The following is a 27,073-nucleotide window of genomic DNA, read 5'->3' on the forward strand; positions in this document are numbered from 1 at the left end:
GAAGTTTCTCCCTGAGTATTGACAGAACCTGTAATACTGGCAAGCACAACTTACTCAGTTGTCACTAAGCAAAGCTACCTTTCCCAGCAAGTAAAAGTACTCCAACAGTAATGACTGATTTTATAATACTTTTAAACCTGTCAATTCCTATTTTAGTCTCAGCTGTTAGACTGTGACCACTGTGTTCCTCAAACACGAACTTTAAAGTTGGATGTTTTGTAAATGAAGTGTTGAGGGAAATGAGGCAGAGCCAACTATAAATGTTCAGGAAAAGAATTCCTCTAAAATAGTCCTGCTTTGAAATGCTAAACAACTTTGCTCTCATTTTCAATTAGACTGATACACAACTTTTAGACAGCATTTCTTTTATACAAATGTAAGTTACAAAAAGATAAATAAAAAATCCCCTGAAGCAAGGTTTTTTGTAAAGATTGAATCAAGAACTCGTGTGAAAACAGTTGAGCAAATTCCAATACAGTCGCATATTTTAATGCTACTTCTTTCATCAGTATGGCATTAGAAGTTATTCCCAGAATAGTGCTTTCAGTCATCCACTTCCAGCGCTGCAAACCTATTAACATTGCATAAATGCTGAGTTTTTGGCACAGCACATCTGATGGTGGTTTTTTTCTTACTAGATGTTTTCCTTTTCTTGCAGGACTCTGATCTGGTCTTGGTCATCTTCTGAAAGAAGTCTGGAGAGACCACTGACTCCACTATATTTAACAAAACCAGATAAAGCTGAGCCATTTTTGGAGATAAGATAAACAGATTTTCCACTGAAGGTGCTGATTTAAGCTCTTGATACAGTCTGTGCACAAGGGTTCCAGTGTAAAGCCTGCTCAAAAGAAGGAGAGAACCTGCATTTAGAATTGCACCTCGACAGGACAGGTACAGAAACATGTTGACTGATGACAAAAACATACAGTATCCAACAGTCCACGCCTATGCCAAGTGTATTTTTCTTCATAAAAAGTGCTTTTCCTTTACAATTCCTTTAAAGAAGGGAGTTTTGCTGAAAGTACTGGCCAGAGGAGTTTGACAGAGAAAATGAAACATGTTAATACATTCATTCCATCGGGGGCTTGTGTGGAAAGCAGATCTCTGGAAGAACCTTACCTACTTAGGTCTGGCTCAGAGAGAGGAGTACCAAGTAGCTGGTTGAGATACAATCCCATCTGAAGACAGCACTGCCACTGGCATAAACTGTGTGCAGCATCTAAGTCAAAGTCATTATTTTGCAATTTCTTTTCCTTCCATTTTAGAATTTCATTATATGCAACACTGTCATCTTCAGCAGGTAGAACTGTGGGATCTAGGTTATAAATAAAAAAATAACTTGGAAATAAATGTTCTATGAACAGTACAAAAGATATCTGCAATGTATAGAGTAACGCTGGTTCTACCTGAAAGAAGGACGTAGCCCAGATGGGGTGGGCTCTTCTCCCAGGTAACAATCGATAAGGCAAGGAGAAATGGCCTTAAGTTGCACCAGGGGAGGTTTAGGTTGGACATTAGGAGGATTTTCTTCACAGAAAAGAGTGTTAGACACTGGGATGGGCTGCCCAAGGAGGTGGAATCGCTGTCCCTGAAGTTGTTTAAGGAAAGACTGGATATGGCACTCAGTGCCATGGTCTGGTTGACAGGGTGGTTTTTGCTCAGTCATGGGTTGGACTTGTGATCTCAGAGGTCTTTTCCAACCTAATTGATTCTGTGTGATCAAATCCAAACAAGCTTTCCATCTCACTACAAGCCACTTGGAAACACTGTCAGTCTGGTTTCTATAAACCAGAATGTAAAGAAACTGTATAACTCTGGCATGCATCATCTTTGCCATCAAATGAAGGACTCCTGGAGGAAATGTCCATAACCCTAACAGGTATAAATATAACTGAAGCAATTTCTGTAATTATTTAATACTTTCAAATTTGCAATGCATAGGCAGAAAAAGTGTGCCTGGGCAAAGTACAAACGTTTTCAGAAAATCTCATACACACACACACAAAAAAATATTGGAATGCTTCAATAGTAGCTTTTTGATGCCTGAGTACATTAAGCTTATTTTTTGCAACTTTTATATCTGAATTAATATTTTGATCCTAAAGAAAGTACCTATGAATGCAAATTAATGTTTTACAATGTGGTAAAGTACTGTTTTACCTATATAAAATGTTAAAATGATGGTTAGCACATTTTCTTTGTGCATATCAATGCATAGTGTGACACCTGAGGATATAGCGTAAATCAAAGCTAATTCCTCTAAATTTGGACAACTCCCTATAAGTGTGGAAAAATGAATCATGGTTTGGATTTTTTTAGTAGCTGAACACCTAAAACTGTATTCTTTGGAGACATACCTGGATCATCAGTTATCCTCTGCAGTTCTCCAGAAACTATCATTAGAAGCAAAGCCTTTAATTGGTTCAGCTTAACTTTTGGTTCTGACCAACGTATCCAGTAACACGTTACAGCAACAGGGAGTTGTAAGTGACTTGGGACAGGTTCTAGGAAACTCGTTTTCACTCCCAGAGTCTCCAGCAAAAGCATCTGACGGCATGAAACAGGCACCTGAAAATAAATTTAAAAATTGGAGGTAAGAGACTTGATCTGTTGTGAGCAATTTCTAAAAGGCCAATAAGTTCCTGGTTAAATTATCCTGGTTACTGCTTTAGGTTTTTGATAAAAATTATTTAAGCTTCATAGATATTCTGAACAGGAAATATTTTTTAAAACACTACTTAAGACTTTAAAAATGACACTGTTAAACGTCAGGTAGAAAGATAAAAGTAACTGGTAAATAATTAATTCCTACCACCTGTTCCCTTTTTGCTGAGCCATTTAACTCCCAGAAAGTGGTTACAAGCTTTGTCCATAACTTCATGCATGCAGAATTGCAGCAGGCTGTTCAGCTGCAATCTGAGTGCTTTATAAACCTTGATTAGGATTGTTTTGCCTACTCTTAGGCAAACTCTTCTCCCACAGCAGAAGAGCAACTGAAAATCAGTTTGCCTGGAGCACTTTAAATGCTGAACATTTCTCCTTCTAACCTTTTGTTCAGTTGATAATTCCCATATATTCGCTAAGGAAAACTGTTGTAGTAGCACAGCTCAAATTCATTAAACAAATACACACACCAAGGTTGAAGTAAGGTGTCATTACTGTCTCTTAACATGAAACTTCATTTTTCAAGCTCTTAAGTCTTATGTATTGTTTAAAAGGTGTGTGCCAATATCCCATGTAAAGTAACCTGTACTTTGGACCCATAGCTACCTGTAGCATTTTATGGGTGTAGCAGGGATAGACGTGGTTCCTTTACAAAGGATCCACCAGCAAGTGATAAAAACATTCAGCAGTGCCCACACACAGAGATGTGTTAACAGTCAATCTGAACATCAGAATGGATAGAGGACGTGTGCTTTAAAAATGCAGAATTAAAACACATGGATTGTATTTCTGGACGTTGCAGAAATTTCTGTATACAAAACCTCAATCGTGCAACTTCGAGAATGGGAGATTACTTCTCATTATGGCAAGAGTTACAGAAGTGCTACAATGGTGACTGGAACTAACCTAGTACAACTTTCCTGTGGTTTTCATGTGTTTTTCAGGTGCTGTTCTGCTCTGTCTGGCAAGCATCAGAGCCATGTTAGCAGGAGCATACTTGGGGCAGGTAAAACTGCTGGGCAGCTGTAACATTCACATTTGAAATAATGACTTCTAATAAAAAGGCATGGGTCAGATTTTGTTTCAGAACACTGTTCTGAAACATTACACACCTTGATCAAATAAAAATTAGGTTTTGTTGTGTTAAAATTGGACTTTCACAAAAAAAAAAGCAAATATTAGTGTAACAAAATACATAGGATGAAATAAGGACTTCCAGTGGAAAATGCTCCAAGGGAGTATTGCATTTACACACACACTACAACTTCTCATATAATTTGTCTTGGTACACTTGGAGGGGGGCAGGAAGGAAAGGAGATGAAGACAACCTGATGTAGCTTCTTAAATATCACAGATACTTCTGTGTTAAGTAGTTACTTACTGAGGTGGCTTAGTTCAGACATCACATTTAGTGGACAGATGAAAAACGTGAGTCCCAACTATTTTTGTGTCACTCGTGAAACACTGTTAACTATGATCTGTTGTGACAACCATTTACCTCCATTAACTTGTCCAAAGGAAAACGATCATCACAAAAATCTGGGGGTAGGCTTGCTGCTTGAACAAATGTTTTTTTAAGTGTCTTTTGGCATCTGTCAAATTCGCAAACAATGGGCAGCTCGTTGGTCTGCTTACTTGGAGAAGCATCTTCAGTACTGCGAGATACTCTCAGAAGCAGTCCATAGATAACTTGTCGGATGGGCAAAGCTGTGCTATGAGCACTGGGTCTCTGCATGTTCTCCACCTGAACGCGGAGGAAGGTACTTCTAAGTATCAGGGCATTGATGATGAATGGGGCCAGCTTACCTTTCGCCAAAGCATCAGATACCCACTGTGGTACGTCTGCTTTCCTGGCAGCCTCGCACTCATAGCTCCCATTCTGAAAGAAATCCTCAAGATTCACGTCAGACGGCGCATAATCCTCCATTGAAGTGCACAGAAGCTCCCGTATTTCTTCCCTCTGGTGTTTCTTGAGGTATTTCAGCACGTTGTCGACGGCCTCGGCGGGCTCCGCAAACTGCGCCAGCCAGTTCAGCAGTCCCTGGAGGCGGAGGTGCTTGCCGCCCCTCCCCGCCGCGCAGCCCCTCGGCAGGCGCACCTTGCTGAAGAACGCCTCCAGCGCTTCCAGGCCGACGAAGTCGTTGCCGTGCATGACGGCGAAGAGCGGGAGCAGCGCCTTGCTCAGGCGCCCGAAGTGCCCGCAGAACCTCTCGGCGGAGAAGCAGCGCGCGGGCACGTAGCACCCCTGCGGCGCGGCGGCGGCGCGCACGCTCTGCCACTGGAAGTGGGACAGCGGGCAGTAGCCGCCCGCCAGGTCGAACACGAAGAAGTCGCTGTCGAGGGAGAGCACGGGGCAGCCCCAGCGGTTGGCCAGCCCGGCGATCTCCCGGTCGGCCTCGGCGAAGCACTGCACGAAGGGCACGCCGAGCCGGCCCAGCGCCTGCACGAAGGCCTCGCGGGTCAGCAGCGGCGCCAGGCAGCCGCCGGCGCCGCGGGACAGCCCGTGGGCCGCCCGCAGCTGCTCGGCGGCGCGGCCCCGCAGCGTGGGCAGCTTCCTGTCCTCGGCGCCGCGCCCGCCGTCCAGCACCACGAAGGGCGCGACGCCGCAGGCCCGCAGGACGCCGAAGAAGTCGCGCACGGCCGCGGCGAAGGCGCCGTAGTCGCCGCCGCGTCGGAAGTCGGCGTCGGGGGCGAAGCAGAGGCGGTGGTAGAGGCTGCTGCCGTCGATGACCAGCTTGGTGTCCCGCACCCGCAGCTCGGTGAAGAACACCCCGCGCTCCTCCACGAAGCCCGTGAGCCCCTGGACGCCCATGGCGCCGGAAGCGGTGCCGGCAGTGACACGCGCAGCCCTCCGATCCCGGATCCGCTTCCTCCCGCTCCTCCCGCCCGCCGGCGCTCGCGCGCGCGCCGTCTCCTGGCGACGGGGCCGCGAACGGCGCGGTCCGGGCCGGGAGCGCCGCGGGCCCCGGGAGCGCCGCTGGCGCTGCCGCTCTGCCGGAGCCCGGCCAGCCCCAGGCCACCCCCAGGGCACACGGGGCATCCCCAGGCACCGCGGCCTCGCCGTCGGGACGGGCGCTGGAGCGGCAGGAAGCGGCGGGGACGTGGGGGACCGCCGGCTCCCGGGGAATCCCGCCTGTCCCGGAGGGGTGAGGAACGGGGACGCCGCCCTCGCCCCCTGCGTTGTGGGAATGTGGGTGCTACCTTGTGTTTTGAGCCTTACATGGTCTTGAAACAAGGTGATAGCATCCCTGTGGTTATGCTAGGGGATCTCGGCTTCCCGAACGTGCGTCAGGGAGGTACTGAATTTGATACTCGAGTACATTTAACCCCGTCTTACCATCACCCTCGAGCTCCTCTGCTACCAGCACTGCTAATAAAATTTAGTTACCATTTCTCTAGGAACAGTAAAAAATTGAGCTAAGTGAGATGTCACTTTAGCTTTGGGTAAGTTTATAAAGATGTTGCAGAAAAGAATAATGGTGCCAATGTTAAAACGTTAAATTTTTTTTCCCATGAAGGAAAAAATAAGAATTTTTTTTTTTTTTTTTTTTTTTTTAATTTTCAAAACATTTAAAGGAGCGGGCCGGTGAAGTCATCAGCAGGAAAAAAAATCAGCCTAGTAAATACTGAAGATATTTAGAGCTAAAGACTTTAGAATTTGTGCTGCAGAGGATGGAGGGTAACAAATGTTAATGTAACACAATGGTTCTTAAGGAATAAAAAGAAAACCTGATAGAATTGGAAAATGGCCTCGATTGGCAAAGAAGGGATTATCTTAGAAAATGTCAGAGTATTTTAGCTGTTGCTAAAGAAACCTGAAGGTTAATCTTACAGAAACTAAGAAAGGTCAGGGAAGAAGTTGAGATGGTTTGCACTCAGCATGTGTAGGTGGAGCTATGAAACCCTAACCAGCAACTTTCCTTTAGTTTGCAGCACAAAAAGGAAGATTTAACTCGAGCTAGGGAAGAAAATACTAAAAAATAGCAATCCAGACACTGTAATTGCATTAATTTGGTTGGCATCAACAGGTTCCCTGGCTTTAGGATGTGACTTGGGAATGGTGGATGGAACAAAGGAAACTCCTTTGACATATAGATATAAAGATACTGGATAGTGTATACTGTGATTATTTTTAATTTTTTTTTTTTTAGATAAAGATAGCTGGAGACCTGATTGGTTTGGGTTATCTCTAGTTGTTCTGAACTTTAATAAAGCAAGTGATGTTGCTGCTTGGGAAACACCTGCTCAGTGGGAGGTGGACAGTGGTAGGAAAGAAACACAAGGAAGTTTGGGCTAAAGGTTTGAGTGAGGTAGGAGAGGCTGTGGTTCCATATACTTCTTGAAGAATCCATCACTCTGAGTCAATCTTTAAGGTCTGTTGGCACTTCAAAGGCATTTCTTTCAGATGCAGTGCTCATCAATCCACCTCTTCTGTGCCATTCAAATGCACCTGTGATGCCACAATGGCAATCACTGGCGCTGCCTTATAACACTCCAGCGGTAGATGCTAAAGCATTTCACAAAGTTACATGATAATTGTTACTATTATTATATAGGGAGAGAAGTGAAGCATAGAGAGTAAAAGGCATTATTAGAAATATAGCACAGAAGTTAAACTCAGTGAACTACTTGACCTTAAGCATGGTTTTGTGGTGTAAAGGATTGTCATACATTCCTAGGTCCAAGTAAGTATGAAAATTTGAAGGTGAAATATGTTAAGTGACTTCAGAAAGAAAAAAGAACTATAGATAGCACAGCAGTTTTTCTAAGTGCAATTATTTCTAAAGGAATTTATGAAGGCATGTGTAACACAGCAATTATGAGAATATAACAGTAAATGAAAATTGCATAAACTTTCTAGAATTAGCGGTATAATATTTTATGGAGTTCATCTTTCTGCTCTTCCCTCCTCTACATCTCAGCATAATCCATTTGGGCTCCTTCAGACAGATTTGGAGTTACAGAGAAATAATTTTCTAGCTGACGTTCTTTCCTTAGCATTGACATTTCAAAATTTTTGTCAGTGTTGCTGAAAGAGAATAAAGAAACAGTATTAGGAGTGCTGTAGTTTAAAAAACATGCAGGATTTGTATTATTAAGATGTCTTGTAGTAATTAAAGTTTATCTGTGTTTCATAATATGGTGACAGTGCAATGTCAGGCTTTTTGGTATGGTGTGACAACAGCTCAGCAGATGGGTATGAAAATAGGTTCTTGTGCCCATACACACACACACGCACACACACACACACAGAGTTTTTTGTTGCAAGATACAAATCTGTGATCTTAATTTAGGCTCTACATTCATTTGGAAGAGAAGCCAGTGACTTGTAACCTAAAGTTGTACAGCTTTTAAAATTAGGCAGTTTGTCTTTGCTCTTCCAAAATCACGACTACGACAATGAAAATCCTGTTTATGTGCTTGCCTTGGCCCTGAAATGATGTGGTGAACAAGTCCAGTGTGGGCCTGGTGCTCTGCAGTGCTGATGGATGGTAACAACAGCAGCACTGATCTTGCAAGACCTTTATTTGCTCCAAAGGATCTTCCAGCAAAATGATGCATGTAGCATTATATAAAGACAAAGTGGTGAAAACAATATTGTTTTGTTATGTGCAGTGAAACACCTCACCTTTTTCATTTGGAATGAGGAAGGCTGAGTAAACAAAGTTACTCTAAGCTCATGTTGAGCTATTGGAAACCACAGAAATGCCAGAGCTTGGCCTTTGCAGTCCTTATGTTTTGCAGAATTAGGACCTCAGTTAGACAAGAATTCCCAACCAAACCTAACTTGTTGGGAAGGTTGGAAAGGGGAGTCGTGAAAGGACACAGTGAAGGAGAAATGAACTTCAGGCAGAGTTGGGTTTTATTGGAAGTCTTGCAGATTTTCTGTGAAACTAATTTGCAGAAGATACTGGTAGTGAGTCATGGTGAAGCTGTGAGGTCAACAGAGGAACAGATGGTGAAATCTGAGGGGTAAATGAAAGAGCAGAGAAAACAGATATGGGAGAAAACTCAAATTAAGAGTGGAGGTTATGCTTCAATATGTACAAAAATCTTGACATTAGCATCCTGAAATGCAGATATTTTTGGTGTCAGGTACTGTGGTGGTATAAAGACAGGTGGTGAGGAAGAGTGCCATATCTAGGGGAACTGTGCTATCAGTTCAGTGAATTAATTTAAGGTTGATTTAGAGGAAGACTGACTATGTCACATCTACATTATCTGGAGTTTGTTTATCAAGTCTGCTGCCTGCCGTTCAGCAGCTAATAATTCCACTTAATTTGTGTTTCCTGCAAGCTGGGTACTGTAAACACTGCCACAGAATTAAATGAGAAGTTTAATAAGAATAATACATTGACAAATCAATATTTTTCTGTTTCAAGTGATTTCTGTGAACATCCATGGAAGAATAAAAGGATTTGAAAGCTACATCCTTGAGAAATTGGTGTAGTTTTTGTTGCACAGAGAAATGCTGAAATTTCAAGAAACTGCTAGGCATGTCACTGTTGCCAGATCTAATTCTGCTTGCTCAGATGCTGTGATTGCAAGAAGATACACTATTCAGAGGAAACTTGGCAATGGAAGCTTTGGAAGTGTGTATTTGGTTAATGACAGGAAAGCAAAACAAGGAGAAGAATTGTAAGTAAACCCTTCACATGCTTTAAATAAACATGTTTGGAACATATTTCTTGCATTGTAGATATTTTCTCTGTATTTGTGTCTCATCTCTTAGTTTGGTGTTATGTTGCAACTTTAACTGTCTAACTTTAGTGAGGATGTAAGGTAGAGGCAGACTTTTTTTGATAACACTTAATTGGATGCATTCAGGAATTGATTCTGTGTTACTGTAAAGACTCATATTGTTGGAGGGGTCTCAAAAAATCTCTACAGTATTGATGACCTAATTTTTATAACTGAGTTGTCTAAATGCAACCTGAGAAGGAAGAGTTACAGAAATTCCAGTAAACACCTTTCTATTTGCTAGTATACCTAACTAGTAGGTTTGATATTTTTTAAAAATCGCCAGCAAATCTTGATTTTTTTTTTTAAGCTTGCCTGAATTTGGACAAATCTCATCAGTTTTATTGATAAACCCTTTGGGATCCTTAAGCCACAATGACAAAAGAACATTTTCGTAGTGTTGATGTTCATGTGTGTGGGTTTGATGTTGGGTTTGTGGCTGGACTTCCTGTTGTGTAGAACTGTGTTTGTCTACCTTGATACTTACACCAAGTGAAATTTATTACTGGCAATATTGCTTTAATAAGAATGTAACCAAGATATAATTCTGTCAGTTGTTTTCCTTCTATATCAATTTGCAGCTTCTCAGGTCCTTGGATTAGAGTTATGGTCCACTAAGCTCTTAGCTTTTTTCACATGGCTTAAATGGTTTTGATACTCTCATTGCCTTAGCTACACCTTTCTCAAAAAAAGTTTTTTAATGAAATATTCCATTAAAAATAATAAACAGTATTTTTCATTTTATTTTTATGTTAAGATGCACATGGAGTGACAGGAACTACCTGAGCTTCTAGGACGCTTCAGAATTCAGCTGCTACTAAACTCATTCTTAGAATATTAACACTATAGTGAAATGGGGGTCTCACACATTTGCTGCTATAGCACAACCTGCCAAACCTCAAAAACAAGGAACATGCTATAAGCTTTTATAAGCTATAAGCTTTGTTAGGGATGAGCCTGAGTGTGGCCTCTGCTATATTCAGGACAGAGACTGAATATCAAGTGACATAGTTTTGCTTTTATTTTAAATTTTTTTATCAGTCTCTTTTTGAGCACAGTACAATAGAAATACACCAGCATTTAACCAGCCCAAGTGCTCTAAGATGTGCAATGCTGTGTTTAAGCCTTCCATCACGAGGGGGTGCTCGCCTATCACAGTTCATTCCTTCCTTGTCTCAAGCGCGAATTGACAAGGGGATCCCCCAAATTTCTACCACTTACATGCTAATGGATGACAAAAATATTGTCCCACTTGAGCACAAAAACACAGGTAGTGTAATGATATAGAGTGTAGCATTTAGAAATATTGATTTCTTCAGGTGGTAAAATATGCTAGAAGTCACATTATCAATACTGCTTACATTCTCAGTACTGCTTTCAGATAATCTCATATGGAACTGTACTGGTCGCTGCTTATGTTATAGATATTTTTGAATGAAAATTTGCGTGATTAAAAAGAATGATCTTAATACAGCTCTGAAGACACTTTGACAGAAAAAAAAACCCTACAAACAACACAACTGTGACCTCAGCAGAATTAGAATTCTATTTTTATTGTTTCAGAGATGATCTAGAATGTGCTGAAACAAATGTTATGTACAGTGTAAACTCGGCCACAGATAATTTCCTGAAAACTGCAATAGTCTAAAGCACTATGAAAAAATATAGGAATAAATCATAGTAATACCAACTCCCAAGAAAAGTGACATATTGATACAGGAGCTGTTCAGGAATATCTTTCTAGATTTTCCATTAGTCAATGTCTACAGAATGACTTAATGCAGAGACTAACAGTGGTTATTGTGTTATTTCAATTATGCTCAGCAAAACTTCTGCATGATTCTAGAGACAGTTTTAGGTTGTGCCTTGTATTTTGTTACCACTCAAGGATCATGCCTGTAGTGAGTGAAGCATTATGCACAGAGTTGCTTCAGCTGGGAACAAGAGAGAGTTGATTATTTGGGGCATACCTCAAGCTAACAGATTTATTCCACATAAGACTTTCAGGGCTGCTTAGGCCAGCAGTGCCTGCCTTTCTAAGAAGTAAATGCCAGCTTCATGCTTCTCTCCAGTTGTTTGTATGGATGGCATCAGGATTATTGACTTTCCCAGATCATACTAGATCAGTATGATATGGTTGACTTGCCTACTCTATAAACAATAAGGCTATGAAATACCACAAGTATAGTAGCATATGTAGATCCCTTACTCTAAGTGCCTCTTAAGTGTTGCATTGTATGACACATTCCTTGCCTGTTGCTTTTAACTTCCTAACTGGGGGGTTTATGTTTGTTTGTTTGTTTTGGTTTTTATTTGTTTTTTAAATTTGTTTTGTTTGGGTTTTTTTGTAAATTTTATTTTCTGGTGGAAGAACTTTTGTTCCTGTTGTATGAGTCTCATTGAGTATGACAGAGGGTTAAATATCTCAGATAGAAGTCCCTGCAATTTATGTGAAAGCGGCAGAGTAGAGAACAAAAAGAATGCCGTCATAGAGAGAGGTCAGAACCTGGGAGATTCTTCACTATGGACAAAGGTTCTCATGTACTAAACAATCTATACAGGAGAGAGATTATCAATTTCCCCCATTCTTTTGGAAGAAACTAGAATCAGAATTCAGATCTTAGATCCTAAAGTCAGTTAAGCACAAGAGGCACATCTGTACTAAAGCAAGCTTCTTAGTTCCAGTTTAGACAGGATGTCTTAGTTTGTGGATTATTTGATATTTATTTGTTCCTGGACATTATGGACCTAGACCTACCCAAACCAGATAACTTGGTTTGTATAAAGAAAGTAGCAGGATTGTAGCAGCATTTTTACAGCTAAATAATATTCCTACAGTCATTTCTATGCTAGTCCCCTGAATATCTTCTCCATTCATGATAAAAGGTAATTATGGTTAAAGACAAAATTGTTTACAGCAGAGATAAGTTCAGCACTATCCTTGAAGGACAGTGCCATCACTTAAAGAAAATTAATGTCCTAATCAATTGTGCCGAGGGAAGCTCTGGGTTAAGTGTCACTGATTCATAACCAAGTCTGGGCAAGCAGCTGAAGCACACAGTAGGCAATAGGGACTTCTAGTTCATAAATATTCACAAGGTATTTACGTGTCCCTGTGGTGGAAAGGACACGCTGACAAGTGCCAAACTCCCTGGACTGCTGCACTGTGTGGTAACTGTGGGGTGTCAGCTCAAATTCTGCATCTGACTTGCATTATAGCTTTAATCCAGACTCATGCTAGGATTCCTTGGAAACTGCGGGCTTAGCTGAATAATTTATCATGTGACTTTCAATTATTTATGACTGCTTATGACAAATGATATAAAATCTAAAGGTGGGAGTGATTTGTTCCTTATGAATATCCAAGTGACAGTCAGCAGATTGCTGTGTTGTCAAATCCCTGTGTTTGCTGCCTGTTTGCTTCTCTGAAGGTATTCCAATGGAATGGTCATTTGATGCTGAATTGATTAAAACAGAAACAAATTACTCTCTGTCAGTTGTTGTGTACATATTCATTTAATTACACTGCTTTCCTTTATTCTTCATTTAATAATTAAACTAGAAATTAAGACTGGAGTTTATTAGGGCATTTTAGATTTGTGAAAGAATATTCACGATCTCCTTGAAAACTGATCAAAGGTGCATTTGATTTTAGACCTTCCTGATTGTGGCTTATTTTTAAATAAGCTTTTCTTAGTAAACCATCTTTTGCTTGGTTCTGTGACGTGTACCTGTGCTTTCTCATGTAAGGCTCAGCTATTGTGCCATGCCTGCTGACTGGGTATGGTCATGCTTGGCCCAAATAAAAGACGATAAAAGCATTGACCTTGTGGATTTAGCTAGAGCAGTTTGAGAATTGAGCCTTCATGAGCCTTCCACTTGAGTGGCCAAGCATGACTTTCCTATTCTGTGAGCAATGTTACAGCAGTCAAGGCCTAGAGCTAAATGTCCAAGTAATTTCCTTGCTGAACCTCTGTTAGGGTGGCTGATGCTCTCATGCTTTAGTTCAGAGTACACCTGCAATGGAGGTTTGCCAGGGAGTGAAACTGTAAATGTTTTTCCTCAAGTTTAGCAGGCAGTCCCAGCTATGGCCACAATGGGTTCAGATAATTTCTAGTGCAGGCCAATACAATCCTGATTCAAAGACAAGTTTGATAACCTCAGACTCACCCAAAGCAGTTCTCACTGGAAACCATGTGGGAAGGTGCTTTAGTCCCTACCTCCTGCATCCCTGTCAGTGCCCAGCTTTTCCTGCAGCCCAGCATGGCACAGAAGGGCTCCTCCAGCTCAATGTAAGGAACTTTAGGATGCTGCTGTGCTGGATAAGGCTCTGTGAGTGCTGCAGGGTAGTTTGGCATTGAAGCACAAGATGTGAGATTTCACCCTGCTCATGCTGGTGATGCATTTGGCAATTTAAAGTCACAGCCATGATGCAGTCCTTTGCACAGGCAATTACTGTGTTAAATTTTCTAGTTCCCTCATAATCAAAAGCATTCTGTGGCTTCTTTGGAAGCAAAAGATCCATACTGGAACATGTCGAGACCCTTTGTTTGGCTTGTGTAACACAGGTGTTTGTGAAATCCTCCTCAGTGCTGTCTGATACAACCTTTACATCTGCTCAGTCACCTTTATGAGCTTTGGTGGTATTGTTTCTGGGTTTTGTTTTTTTGGGTTTTTTTACTGCTTTCCTTTTAATACACCTTTCTTAGACTAAGTATGGGAATAAATCACACAGGCCTCCATTTTCTTCATGGTGGAAAAAGGCCATTCTTTATTCACATGACTCCTTTTTATACAGTTTTACATACTTTGTGTGGGGCTCTAATTGGTTAGTAGTTTTCTTGCCAATTACTTCTATTGGTTAGTTACAAGTTGTTATTCTGTATTGACTGGTCACTCAAACTCTCGGTGTATATGTGCAGGGAAGTGGTTTGTGAAAGATAGTTTTCATTTTGCTATCTAATGGTGCAAAACCAGTTTATGCAGGTGCAAGCTGTTTTTTACCCAGGAATAGCTTGTTATGTTAATGAATTGCTCACAACAGGATTGCTTTCACATGGGAAGTTGCAAAATGCTAGCTTTGACAAGGCCAGCTACTAATTCCAGGAGAGTAGTCTTGATTTTATGAAGCCTTTATGATTTTTCTACCTTACTGCAACACTAAGTAGCCTACTTTTTCATTTTTGGTGGGACTTGTCCACTTGACTGGGGAGGATTCTAACTAGGTCTTTAACATATGTAAGTGGGAGGCAGTATGCCTTAAAGGAAAAACTACTTGGGTTTACAATAAATCTTGTCCCCCACAGAGCCAAGCTCCCAGGAGCTCAGTGCTGCAACACTCACCACATTCTGGTGTGACGTGCAGGCAGTGAGCAGTGCTGGTGGATGAGTTCATTGTTTTGAGAATTGTTTACAAGTAACATTTTCAACATTGGGTAGAGAGCTGTGCTTAAGGCTTTATTGGTGAATTACCTTTCTTTGAGGTACACAGCAGAGACAGAATTTAATGATTTTGTAATTAAGCAAATGTCTTGAGGTCACTTCTGTCTCATTTATTTTGCTGAAACTAGTTTTCATGCATTTGTAAGCTAGTTTTAGTAAGAAAATGGGGAGAAGTGCAGTATTATTATTTAGGTTGAATTGTGGCTACCTGCCTCAAAGGTGTTCAAAAGATTTGAATATGCCTGTCTACTGTATCTTCTTATGGGCTACCCTTGTTGGCAAGGTGTTTCCTCTTAAGTCTGCATCTGGGTGGTTTGAACTTCTTCCATGCAGAATGAGCCTCCAGTTTTTCGTTGCATTCAGTACCTTGTAATGATAAAACTGCTGCAGTGAGTGGAATAAATTCTGGATTTGCTGGACAGTCAGTGTACTTTTCCCTATTTTTTTTCAGTTTTGTTCTGTTGCTGTGCTTATGTGACTTACTAGTAACTGTAATTCCTAGGGCATTGTTTTCCTTACATCCACAGTGTGCCCTTCAAGTGTTCTAAACTTTTTAATGTTGCTGGGTAGTTGCTTAAGCTTTGAATTGCATGTGTTTCACTGACTGTTAAGACCAGAGTATCATACTCAGAAGGGCTTAAAAGTATTAAAAGATTTTTATCTCACAATGGATGTTATATGCAATTAATTTCCTCAGCATTGCTTGATTCCCTTTGCCTTTGTAGACTATTTAGACTATTTAGTAACATGCTTTTGTAAAGCTATAAACCATGGTTTTTTCTATGCTCCTCTTTTTTTTTTTTTTTTACTATAGATACTTGAATGCATATCAAAAATAAACATTGAAGGAGATGCCTGATGGAAAGAGGCATGTAGGGAGAATGAATTTTCTCATTGAAGTTGTAGCAATTACTGTTTAAATTACTTTTGGGAATTAGTTCCTCTGAAGGACAATACTGTTGACATAAACATGCTTGCAACAATGAAAGGAACATAATTCTGCTTACAAATATATTTTAATTCAGAAGAGAACCAATTAAATTTTGCATTAACAAGTGTTTTAGTTTAATTTCTATGGAATGCATTATTACAGCAATTTTGAGTATATCTGGTTTCCCTTCAGAACTCCTCTTGTTCAAAATAGTCTATTTTCAGTGAACTGATGACTATAGATCATGATATTAAGGTCTTTCTTCAAAATTTTTAATTGAAACTAATTAAATAATTCAAACTAATTCCTACAGAAGGAAAATTCTTTTTTGGCAGATGCTCTGCCCAAGGCTGCTAGATGAAGAGTTCTAACATGGCAATTATGAGATGTTTAATCATTAAAAAGCTTGAAGACAAAATTCTCTATTCACTCTTGAGTTCTGTAATGGTGTCTCCTCTTGTTTGAAAGCAAATGTTAATTAGCAGAGAGAAGTTAATTGTAAAGTATATTGTCTGTGTCATGAAATCACAATTCTGGTTTAGAAAATTTGTTGTGTGATGGAAGTCTTCAAAGATACAGAGAATAAACCAATTATTTAGTCCTTGTATTTCTCAAAAATCCCATTTAAGTTAGGGACAGCACGGTGCTTACTTGTATTCTTAAGGAAGACTGGGCTTTAAGAAAAATGTTGGGTGAACAGTAGAGGGGGATGATGTAACATGTAACTATAAATTATTACTAAATAGAAGTATGTCCCCAGGTATTGGTCAGTAATCTCATAATCATTTTTAGTAATTTTTCTTTTAAGACACAAATTTCTTCTGTTTAATCACAGTCTGTTAGTATTTGATTTAGAGCTGAAATAATAAATGGACTATAAATGTATTTACATTTTATTTTTCCATTTCTCTCTAGGAAAAAAAGTTCTAATTTCAAAAATATAGCTTTAGAGAAAAAAATCATCCTTTATTAATCAATGTCTACTTTTATTCTGTAATTTTTAATCATTGTAGATGGCTACCCAAAGCATCCCAAAGAATTATTCACAATAAATGCATTTTTATATCTAAATAAATAATTCCATTTAATCACTTGTTCAGTTCTGTGGAAGATAGCACAATTGCTCTCCTTTCCTTTATAATTACTGTTTTTTTTCCAAAATTGGCACATATGGTTGACCAAAAATAATTTAAGTTATGCCCTTTTGTATAAATGAGTTTGCTCAGTGCTGAAGAAAATGATATAAGCTGTATTCCTAAGGCTAACTTATTTCAACAGTATTCTCTTTCCAGAAAATACATTCTGCGTTTTTGGGATACTAATTAGGAATTGCTAATTTTCAAATAAGCATAAACCATTTTCATCATGAGTTGGCCTGTTCAGTGTCAGTGCATATGTTAGAGCATTTAAAAATTTGGCATCTTGAAAAATGTTTGTAAATGCTGTAATTGTGACTTGCTGATGGAAATGGAAAGTGAATCATCCATTTCACTTTCAAATTTAAGAAATCTCATTGTCATTCAAAGATATTAAAGTGAGGTTATATTAGTTAAAGTGCTTATTCAGAAAATGAAATTCTATTGAATCCATCTGCAGATATTAAAGTGCTCATATAGTGCTTGAATCCATCGTGGCTAACTTGGGGATTAGTTCTCAGTGTCTGTGAATGTTCATGAACAGTGTGAATAGGATGTTTTGGAGAACAGAAAAAACGAGTTGCTGGTGACTGTTCCGGCATTACTAGGAAGTCAATAATGTCCAGGGGGAAAACAAAAGAATTTCAGCATTTGATTGACGAAGCTATGCAGCGATACTTGGTGTTGAAAAGGAGTTATGGCTTGACTAATAAATCCACAGTGGGCATGGGAAGCTCATGTTTCAATTAAATTTTAGAAGTTCCATAGTAATATTTGGGTCTGAAATGCTTTGGATAATGAGTAAGTATGTATATGTAAGGAGAAACACCAAACAGCACTTGTTTACTTTTCACTGGAAGTGTGGTAATTCTCTTGAATTTCCCATAGAAATCTAGTGCTCTTAATTTACTATGTTTCTTTCCTTAGCTAAAACTAAGAATTCTTCTAGGTAGTATTGATTAGTGTATGCTGACTTATTGTATTTCATAGTTTCTCCAGCTTCCTTTTTCTCTAACAGATTGATGCATGTCTTTAAATTATCTGACCATGCAGACACTGGTGTTCCAAATGTGATGGATAAAATGTAAAGAATAACTATTTGAATTTTTGTTGCTAAGCTGTCAGCTGCAGAAAAGAAGTAGTAGTAATGGTGGATGACTTTGCCCTGTCTGTAGGCACGGGGTGCCTTTGTTACCCTAACAGTTTTAATCGTGTTGAAGCTTTATGCAAACTTTCTGCATGAAGGTTGTCACCTCTTATTCATTTTGGTCCCCATTTGCAGAGCTATACCTTCTCTGTTTGCCATTCGATAAGTAGAATAGAAGGCATCATTAATTAGACAGGCACTCCTTTAATTTTATTGTTTGTGCCCAATTTCAGATCCTGTTACAGACCTAGTAAGAGGTGATGCATTTTTACTGAATTGCATCTGGTCCTTGTACTGAGGAGTTACCAGGTGAAGTGCTAGTCCTGCAAAGGTCAGCAAGGATAGAAATACAGCACACTGTTATGGGTTATGTTACAATTCTCCATAGTGGCAACTCAAAACCTAAATGAAATTATAATTAACTGCAGTTAACTGAAAAACTGCCTGTGTAAAATGAAGTTTCTGTTTAATTAAAAGCTTCAACTTTTGGTCATATATTCCTAGATCACGATTTTTCTTTTACTTTATCAGACCTATTTATTCTTGACATAAAAAGAGTTATATTTATTTTACTTCCTTCTCAGCAAGCAAATTTACCTAGGCAATAATTCATATTGCAGTTTGCTCAATAAACAGAGTACATTTTGAGAAACACTGCCATTTAAGAGTTGCATCTGATTCAATAAACCAAATTATATAATAATAAAGTATGTCACCGATGTAAACAAATACCAGATGGGTTGTAAAACATTCCATTTTAGATCAGTGGAAATAGACTGAGATAAACACTGCTGTGGCATATTGTCAGTCACTAGTAAAGCTCAAAAAGGGATTCCCACTGCATGCCTGAATCCTGGAGGGTTCCACCTTCATGTTTGTTTTTCTCTTGCTTTAAGTCTCGCGCTCTTTAGAGAGATTAGATTTTTAGATTTAGTTTTTATTTTTTTTTCCTACTTGCTCTCCATTATTGTGCTTTCAGATACAGTGTTTGTCTGCTTTTCAAAGTGTGACAGTGCAAGCCAGCAGGTTTTTCTAATGAAAATCAGAAGGTATTCCCAAAGAAGGTGCTCCCAAGGAAGGGGTGTGGGCCTGTTGAGGCATGGGCACTGTGGAGGCTGGGATGTTGCTTTCTGTGTTTTGGGATGTGGGAGTAAGCTCATGTCTCATGTTATTTTCCCACCCTAAAGGGATGGATGTTGTTACCTATACCAGACCCACCTTCCTCCAGGATGAATGTACATGGTGATGGTTGGATTTTTTTTACTCTTCAGATATTAATGCTTTCACAATAAGACTCTTTCAGTTGTGGTCAGTTCGAGATAAAGTTTAAAGTGTATCTCCATTATTGATTGAATTATAAGGCTTTCTCCACACAGTTAAAATCTAGAGGATGTTGTTCTGTATTTAAGATATCTGCTAACCCTTCTGTAATAATGTTTTCTAATTGTGTGTTCATTGACATTTTATCTTGTCTTTAGATACATGGTCTAGTAGTGGACTTGGCAGTGTGAGGTTTGTGGTTGGACTCAATGATCTTAAAGGTCATTTCCAACCTAAACAATTCTATGATCTGCTTATGTGTTGTATTCTACACCAAGTCAAATTTATAATGATATTGAAATTTAAATTAGCATATCTCATTTAGCATTCTATCAGAAGGGGTAGTTAATTATTGTATTTGGAGGATATCCACATTTTTGTGGCTTTACCTGGTTTTCTATATATGCCACCTAGACCTCTATTTTCTTTGTTCATGTGATAAATCTGAGCTTTCTTAGTTCATGCAAACAGCTTTAGACCTTTTAAATCCTGCTTAATACTTGAACCAAAGTGGCAGAAAATATAAGGGCAGATTTTTTGAAAAAACCTGACTTTCAGGTGGCTCTGTATACTCCAGATGGAGTCTTAATAAAATCTGAACAAGAGAGTGTATTATTCCCAAAACCCAGAATAAATATTCCTGTAACACTCTTCAAAAGGTTTGTTCAAAATACTTCAAATAGTTTAGAAAAAATAGTGAAGTAACACAACGCAGGCACATTTTCAGCAGATGATCTACAAGTACCATGTCTGAATTATAAGCAATGATGGCTCACTCTTTATTATTAGTCAACTATAAAATGCAGGTTGGATCATAAAAAATATTTTGTCTCCTTCAAAATGTAGAGATGGATTTTATTGGTAGAGAGGAGATGCAGTCAGGATGGTTTAGCCAAGAAAGGTTTGTTGGTTTCTTATGATTATTGAGGTTTTATTTGTGGATCTATCAGCCTATTTGACTTCACCAGGGGTGCCAAATTTAAGTTATCTTAGGAGCTGTATAAAGCACAGAGTGTGCCCATTTTAGCTGCCCATTCAGGTAGAATTTGCTTGTGTAAATACTGAAATGGAGTAGGGTGAATTTTAGCACTCTTTAGGTGTTTTATGTATTAAAAAGTATAGTTAATTTATATAGATGAGTTTTTGGCTGCAGACTTTTATTTTCCTTGTTTTTCTCCTAAAGATAACAGAAAAGAGCCACTTCAGATCTGGAGACTTCTCCATTTTCTCTGTAAGGCTTCTGAGTCTGATATAACTGTCAATACTTAATGAATGCAGAGTTTTTTTAGTACATATCTTAAATTTTTAAGTGTATTTACTGAAATATCATCAAAAGCTTTGCAGAAACGATGAAGTCTAGTTAGGTTCTTCATATTTAATGCAGTAAAATCAAACCTTATCTACATATAGACACAGTACACACATATACCAGAGGCATGCAGATGTGCCTAATCTCGATTGCATCCAAAAGTTTTCTCTCTAGAAGCAAATGCCTTCCAGCTGTGGGTATGAATTAGAATTGTGTTGCAGAAAACCAATATCTCATTTACCAGAAGTTTATTTTCTTGATGTCTTCTTCTGGGAATTAATTTAAATAAGAAAAACACCTGTCATCTTGTCTGACAGCTGATGACAGCTTTAAGATCACTGAGTGACTAAGATGACAAGCTATCCATGCACATCAACACATCAGGCTTTTATTGCTGTCTTGAGTATGCAAGAAACTTGTATTAAGTGGCCTTTAACAAGGACTCATCCTGTTTGTCAGTTCTGTGACATGATTTTTATGAAGGAAGGGGTAAAGGCCCACGTCAGCTGAAGATGAGGAGATTGCAGTAGGTATTGCCTGTCTGTGCTTCATGAAGCTCATCTGCAGAGATGGAAACAGATCAAAGGGCATGTTGTTTTCATCACGATTCCTGATGGGGATTAGGCAAGTTTGTATGAAAATTCAAACATTGCTATTAAGAAACTGATTGTTCAGACTTAGGAAAAAATTTCCTCATGAAGAAACACAGCTTTTATCTTTTCCCCTTAGATAAGATGAATTATTGTGGTTTTATCGCTGTCATGATTAACTACTGTAACTTTACAACCATGCTCTACTGAGTGGGGAAATTACTAAAAGCACTGTGGAAGCTTCCCTCGAGTCTGAATCTTGCCTTTCATCTATTCAAAAGTTTGGGGAAATTCACCACTTTGTTTCAGTAAAGAAACATTATATTCTCTAATAGTCTTCAATATCTCCTTCAGAAAAGACCTATGATCTATTCTTCATTAACTGGTAAAGTAAATGAAAATGGAATGTGTTGTATTGTCTTTTTTTAACATTTCCTCAGGAAAATCTTGGCAAAATGTGCTTTCTTATAGTGCCCTGCACTATATTTTTTGTATTTTTCCTGGTCAAGTTAACAGTAAACTGCCCTATCCCAGCTTCTGTATAGAGTTAATTCTGAACTATAAATTCTCCTGTGGCACATTTGTGTGTTAAGAATGGAGAATATTAAAAATCCTTACATTTTCTGAACATTTTCCAGGGGATTTAGGGTCTTCCTAAACAAACATTAAATACTAAAGGATTAGAAAAAATTAAAACAGTATAATTAGATTCCAGCCCCAAATCTAGATTTGTATTTTTCACTTATGTACTTGGGTAAAAGACAGGCTGATATTTAGAAAAAAAAAAAAGGGACAGCCTGAGTTTATCACTGGAAAAACAGCTGCAGAAATATTACTCCCATTGAGTAATTATTTTCTCATAGGAGGCATATTTTCTCATGCCTCCATGGAGGGACTTGGGCAGAAGCTGCAAATGCAGTTTCTTGCTACTCCTTATTTCATATATGAATTTTGACCATATGCTCTGAGTGGGTTTGAAATCACTTAATTTGATTTTTTGTTTATGTTTGTTATTATGCAGTAATCTATAGCACTGAAAACATGTTCTTAAGAAAACAGTGAATTAGTCGGAGAAATATTTCAAAACAGTATTCTTAATATGTTGCTTAATCTATATAGTGACTAGCATATTTGTTTGATTTTTAATGTATTCTCAATGTTTACCCATATTTGCTTCATCAATTTCATGTTGCCAGTAGTTGGTTAATGTAACTATTTTGCATTTTGAATGTTACAAATTTTTATATTTTTCTGGTTTTATTCATATAAAGATTTCTTTTTTTTTTTTTTCCCTCTAGAAAGGTACTAAAGGAAATCTCTGTTGGAAACCTAAAGCCTAATGAAACAGTTGAAGCAAATCTGGAAGCACAACTACTCTCCAAATTAGACCATCCAGCCATTGTCAAATTTTATGCAAGCTTTGTGGAGCGAGATAGTTTCTGCATTATCACTGAGTATTGTGAGGTGAGACTGAAGAAATTTGAAAAAATGTGTGTATTAAAACAGGGTCTTCTAAGAAGCCATTTTATAAAATGTTTTAGTTTGAATTTTAGTCTTTATTTGTTGCTTGCAGCATCATCTACTACTTGTTAAGTGTGCTTCTTTCAGATAAGGAATGTTACCTGCTCATTTGAGATTCATAGACAAATAAACCACAGAAGAAGAAATAGGTAATTTTAAGTGGAAGTTCATTTGGTGTTACAGGGGCTACAAGAAAGGCTTAAATGCAGACACACTGCCAGATCTGTGGGAGAACTCAGAAAGGTTGTACCACTTGTGTGTGATAGGTGAGAGAGGATGAGATTGTGGGCGTGGGGGCACGATATAAAATCTGATATAAATGAGGAAGGGAAAACTCTCTTGTGGTTTGGAGGTGATTGCAAGAAGCTTAAGCCTGATCACATGGAAGATGAGTTTGGCAGCAACATTGGCTTTATAAAATGAAAAACAGTGGGAGTCAGAGACCAGAGTGTAGTGGATAGAACAAATATTAAAGCAGGATGTTTAGAACAGGATGTTTAGCAGGATGTATTAGAACATAATGTTCTTAAATGTTCTACCATTAGTTTTCTGACTCCAGCATTTGGTTTAAGAACATTTTGCTGGAATCTGTTGTAAAACTTTCAAATAAGAATTGAAGCATATTTAAGCCAGTTTTTTTTATTAGTTTATATAAAACAAGTGCCTACTTTGTATTAAATATAAATGTGCTCTTTCAAAAAAAATCTATCACACATAAAGTGATATTTTTATGAAACTGTGAAGCAAGCTCTTCAGTTGTGCTCTGCTAGACATGCTGAAATGCTTTGGAAGATAATGAACTTAGACCACTGGGTTACCTGCACACAAATCAGATTTGACTTAACTAATCACACTTCTTCAAGAGTTTAGCTTTTACGGGAATAAATAAACAAGTACCATTCCTGTAATTTCTTTCTTCCTTGGAAGTTTTCTGTAATGAAGCACAGTTAAATGTGTATTTATTGCTGGAATATTTAAAAATTAAATCTGCAATATTCAGTTCTGTGATACAAATTGAGTATTAGTTCACATACTATTTTAACACATGCAGAAGCTTTTTGTGCCATTCCCTGAACGTCTTACAGCTGGGGTTTGAGAATATGTCAGCTCTTTGAGGAAATCTGGACCTCAGGACTGAAGGCTTATTCTAACTGTCCAGCTATTCCCATGCACTCATAGTTTTCTCTCTGCTAGCAGTACAAAGTGACCCAATACCAGATCAGTTAAACATGTAGGAATAAAGGAGCCTGTTTCAGCAGCACTATAGTGTCTTTTCTCTATCCACTGCTTTTTACTCTTTTTTATTTTTATTTGTCATAAAGTTATAGGTGAATAAGAAAGAGCATGATAACAGAGTAATCACAAGCATCACTCCTTGGAGCTTTGGTTTTATTTTATGCAGGTAATATAAACTACCTTGCATGAAAATGTTTTGGTACAGAGTTACCCTAGGATTTGGGAGTCACATCCTCAAACAGGTGAGAGTGTATTACAGCAAGGCAGGTAAAGGAAGAGAAAATGGATTCATTGGCTATACACTAATCTTTTCAGTTTTGAGTCTGCTAGGTGAGGTCAGGATGACACCTGGCCCAATAGGATGTGCTTCTGACTTTTCCCCAAAGGACAGGTTCTGTGGTATCATTGCATTTATGCCATTACAATATGTTTCACTGAATGTTCAGACAAGGAAAAGTACAAAGCAAAGTTGCATACTGTGCTATAAAGTTTCTTTTCTATTTTAGTGGGACTATTTCCAGAAGGTATACTTTTGTATTTACTTATCTATAACCTACCTTTGTATGTGGTGGGATTTGGGTGTTTTGACCTAAAAGATGCCTGCTTAAACCATGCATAAATTAAGAATGAGAAAAATGTAGTGCTACCTGATCCTTGCTTGGAAGTCTAGTATGTTCAGTTTCTCATGCATAGAATAATTACCAGATTGGCAGTAATTGCTACTCTTGGGCAGGCTCAAAACAAAGAGCACACATTAAGTTGGCATGGAAACGGAACTACCCCCCTGAGCTCTATTCTGTTTTCTCCAAAGTACTGTGACTTATTCATTAGCCACGGTGCTTTGCTTATTCTGGCGTGAGCAGCATAGAGTGAGCCTCCAGTGCAGCTGCCCCGTGCTATACCTTGTCCTGTGAAAGAAAACCAGTGACATTGGTCTCCATGGCTCAGCTTGACATCTTTTATTATAACTGAATTAAATCAAAATTATAGAAAAATGTATTTGTTCTGTTTTGATCTTACTTGTTGAGCTTCTTAGACACCTTCCCCAAATCAAAATCTTATGGGTAGTATAAACATTATCAGCTAAGACTGATTTCAAACAAAAATGCCTTAATGAACCTTGGATTTCATTTTGTAGTACAAATTTGACTTCAATAATACACAGTTTTCACAAAGCAGTTACTTTAAAAATTGTGTCATTTTAATGTATTATAAGGCAGAACTCGTTGTACTTCTCCCCCAGACAATTATTTATGTCTCTTGACTGTGGTCTCAGCTGTGATGTGAGTACACATATGCTAAGGAAATCTGAGCAAAAGGAATAACTGAAGCAGTCAATGCCTGTTCACGTTAGCAGCTCTAGATGCTAAGCTGTTTCAAATAATTTACTGGTGTGTTTGATACTCTGATATTTACTAAAATATCAGAGTTTATCAGAGTAAAATATTTACTCAGTAAATAGAAACTGCAGCTTGGAAAGTCCATATGTACTTAATTTGTTAAATTGTTGAATTCATTATGAACTTCATTAGACTGATCTTCCAAATTGAGAAACTGGGTTAACAAATTTTTTTCAGAGTTTCACAGCAGCAGTACTTCAGCAGATCTTTTATGATGTGTTTTGTTTTCCTTTTTTTAGACAAAAAAATCAAGAGTAAATTAATTGTAGGACATTGAGACCACTCTTCTCTGCTTGAAGATAAAAAGCTATGCACTTATGTGAGGGCGCATGTAGTGCATTATTCAGCTGCTTTTGTTCTCCTTAGACCTATTGCAGGAATTGTCCCTCAGCTTCAGAGTATTCGCTGCCATAACTCTGTAGGTGCTGCACTTATTTTTTCTTTGTGTTTTTCATGGCAATGTGTTATTGTGAGAGGGGATACATTGGGACAGGGAGAAAAGGTGATTGGAGCCTGCTGCACTTCATCTGTTCCCACCTGGATAGTACGCAGTCCCCTGAGGCCAGCTGACACATGTTTGAGCATCTCCTCAGTCCTGGGCTCAGGATGGTCTGGGGCTTCTGTCTGGAGCAGTTTATTTTATAGTAATGACTCATTGTTTTCAAGGTGTATGAGTAGACTCAGTCGCAGCCCATCTGGCTGCCATGCAATGGAGTACCCAGCAGGAATTTTTCTTTCCTTCCTCTTCTCTGCTGCAAGCAACCAGGAGGAAGCTGCTGAACATTTGGAGTTGCAAAGGGGAAGCAGCTGCTGAGAGTTCCAAGTTCCCAGAAGAGCTTCTCTCTCGGCTGCAGTAAGGCAGCAGATGGAGAGCTGAACCCATATTCCCTTCCCTAGTGTATGAGATGATTCGGACATTTCAATTAAAAATTGGCAGGACATTGTCAGGGAGCACATTTTTGATAGATGACAAAACAGATTTGCTTTGTTTTAACACACTCACTTTGGAATGTTGTAACTTAGAACCAGAAATCCATAGAACTTACCATAAACTCATGTCAGAAGCACATGAATATATAGATCTGCAAGGACAGAATCTGCTTATTTTGTAGCAGCACTATGAAGCACTGTAGTGTTTGGAACAGAGACACAAGAAATGCTGAAGATGTCATAAAATGGTGAGAATCAACAGGGCAGAGGAATACAGGGATGATGATGGGAAATTATGGTACTGGTACAGTTGTACAGGCAAAATAGTTTCTTGTATATGGCACATAAAGCTTTTGGTTTTATGTAGAATGTATAATATAAAAATAATGATTTATGGGTAATAAGCTGTCCTGATATAAGGTACTAGATGTAAGTCACTAGATTGTAATCAGACACACAGTCCCTTTGCTCTGGGGTTAGCTACCTCAACACATTTCTTCCCCTTAATGTGTGTGCATTCTTGTAGACAAAATTAATTTATTTTATAAACTGGATAAACAATCAGCTAACAACCATCTGATCTATGGTATCATAGATCATGTATATTTTTGAGCAGAAAGAATGGGTTTCCTAGAAGTCTCAAAATCCTCTTCCATTGTCTTGTTGTACAACTGGTATTTCCAAATATCTGGATTATAGTTTTCAA

The 27,073-nt window shown here is 38.6% G+C and overlaps 3 protein-coding genes across 8 annotated transcripts in view; 2 read left to right on the forward strand and 1 right to left on the reverse strand.

Annotated features, from left to right (window-relative positions):
* ATP2C1 (ATPase secretory pathway Ca2+ transporting 1) overlaps positions 1–748 on the forward strand; it is a 68,282-nt gene extending 67,534 nt beyond the window's left edge. The window contains exon 30 of the mRNA XM_053937466.1: positions 659–748. Coding sequence (XP_053793441.1) covers positions 659–688 — 30 coding nt within the window. The 3' untranslated portion in view covers positions 689–748. The remainder of the gene's footprint in view (positions 1–658) is intronic.
* On the reverse strand, positions 454–5,534 carry ASTE1 (asteroid homolog 1). 3 transcript variants are annotated; one of them, XM_053937505.1, is made up of 4 exons: positions 4,163–5,534; positions 2,358–2,568; positions 1,120–1,315; positions 454–838 (listed from the first exon to the last, which is right to left on the reverse strand). In XM_053937505.1, the coding sequence occupies exons 1-4, from the start codon at positions 5,474–5,476 to the stop codon at positions 544–546; spliced, it is 2,016 nt and encodes a 671-aa protein (XP_053793480.1). In that variant the 5' UTR covers positions 5,477–5,534; the 3' UTR covers positions 454–543. The 3 variants fall into 3 exon arrangements, with proteins under 3 accessions (XP_053793480.1, XP_053793486.1, XP_053793493.1); XM_053937511.1 differs by having other exon boundaries at positions 647–838; positions 1,124–1,315; XM_053937518.1 differs by lacking the exon at positions 1,120–1,315 and having other exon boundaries at positions 647–838.
* Positions 5,535–5,722: 188 nt separating this feature from the next.
* NEK11 (NIMA related kinase 11) overlaps positions 5,723–27,073 on the forward strand; it is an 81,676-nt gene continuing 60,325 nt past the window's right edge. For 2 of the 4 annotated variants that reach the window (XM_053958661.1, XM_053958676.1), the window contains exons 1-3: positions 5,723–5,810; positions 9,048–9,303; positions 22,579–22,744. In XM_053958661.1, coding sequence (XP_053814636.1) covers positions 9,134–9,303; positions 22,579–22,744 — 336 coding nt within the window. In that variant the 5' untranslated portion in view covers positions 5,723–5,810; positions 9,048–9,133. Of the gene's footprint in view, positions 5,811–6,881; positions 7,350–9,047; positions 9,304–22,578; positions 22,745–27,073 lie in introns of those variants that run through there. The other 2 variants (XM_053958670.1, XM_053958684.1) reach the window with 2 other exon arrangements.

Source organism: Vidua chalybeata, chromosome 1, assembly GCF_026979565.1.
Source record: "Vidua chalybeata isolate OUT-0048 chromosome 1, bVidCha1 merged haplotype, whole genome shotgun sequence".
Classification (NCBI taxonomy): domain Eukaryota; kingdom Metazoa; phylum Chordata; class Aves; order Passeriformes; family Viduidae; genus Vidua; species Vidua chalybeata.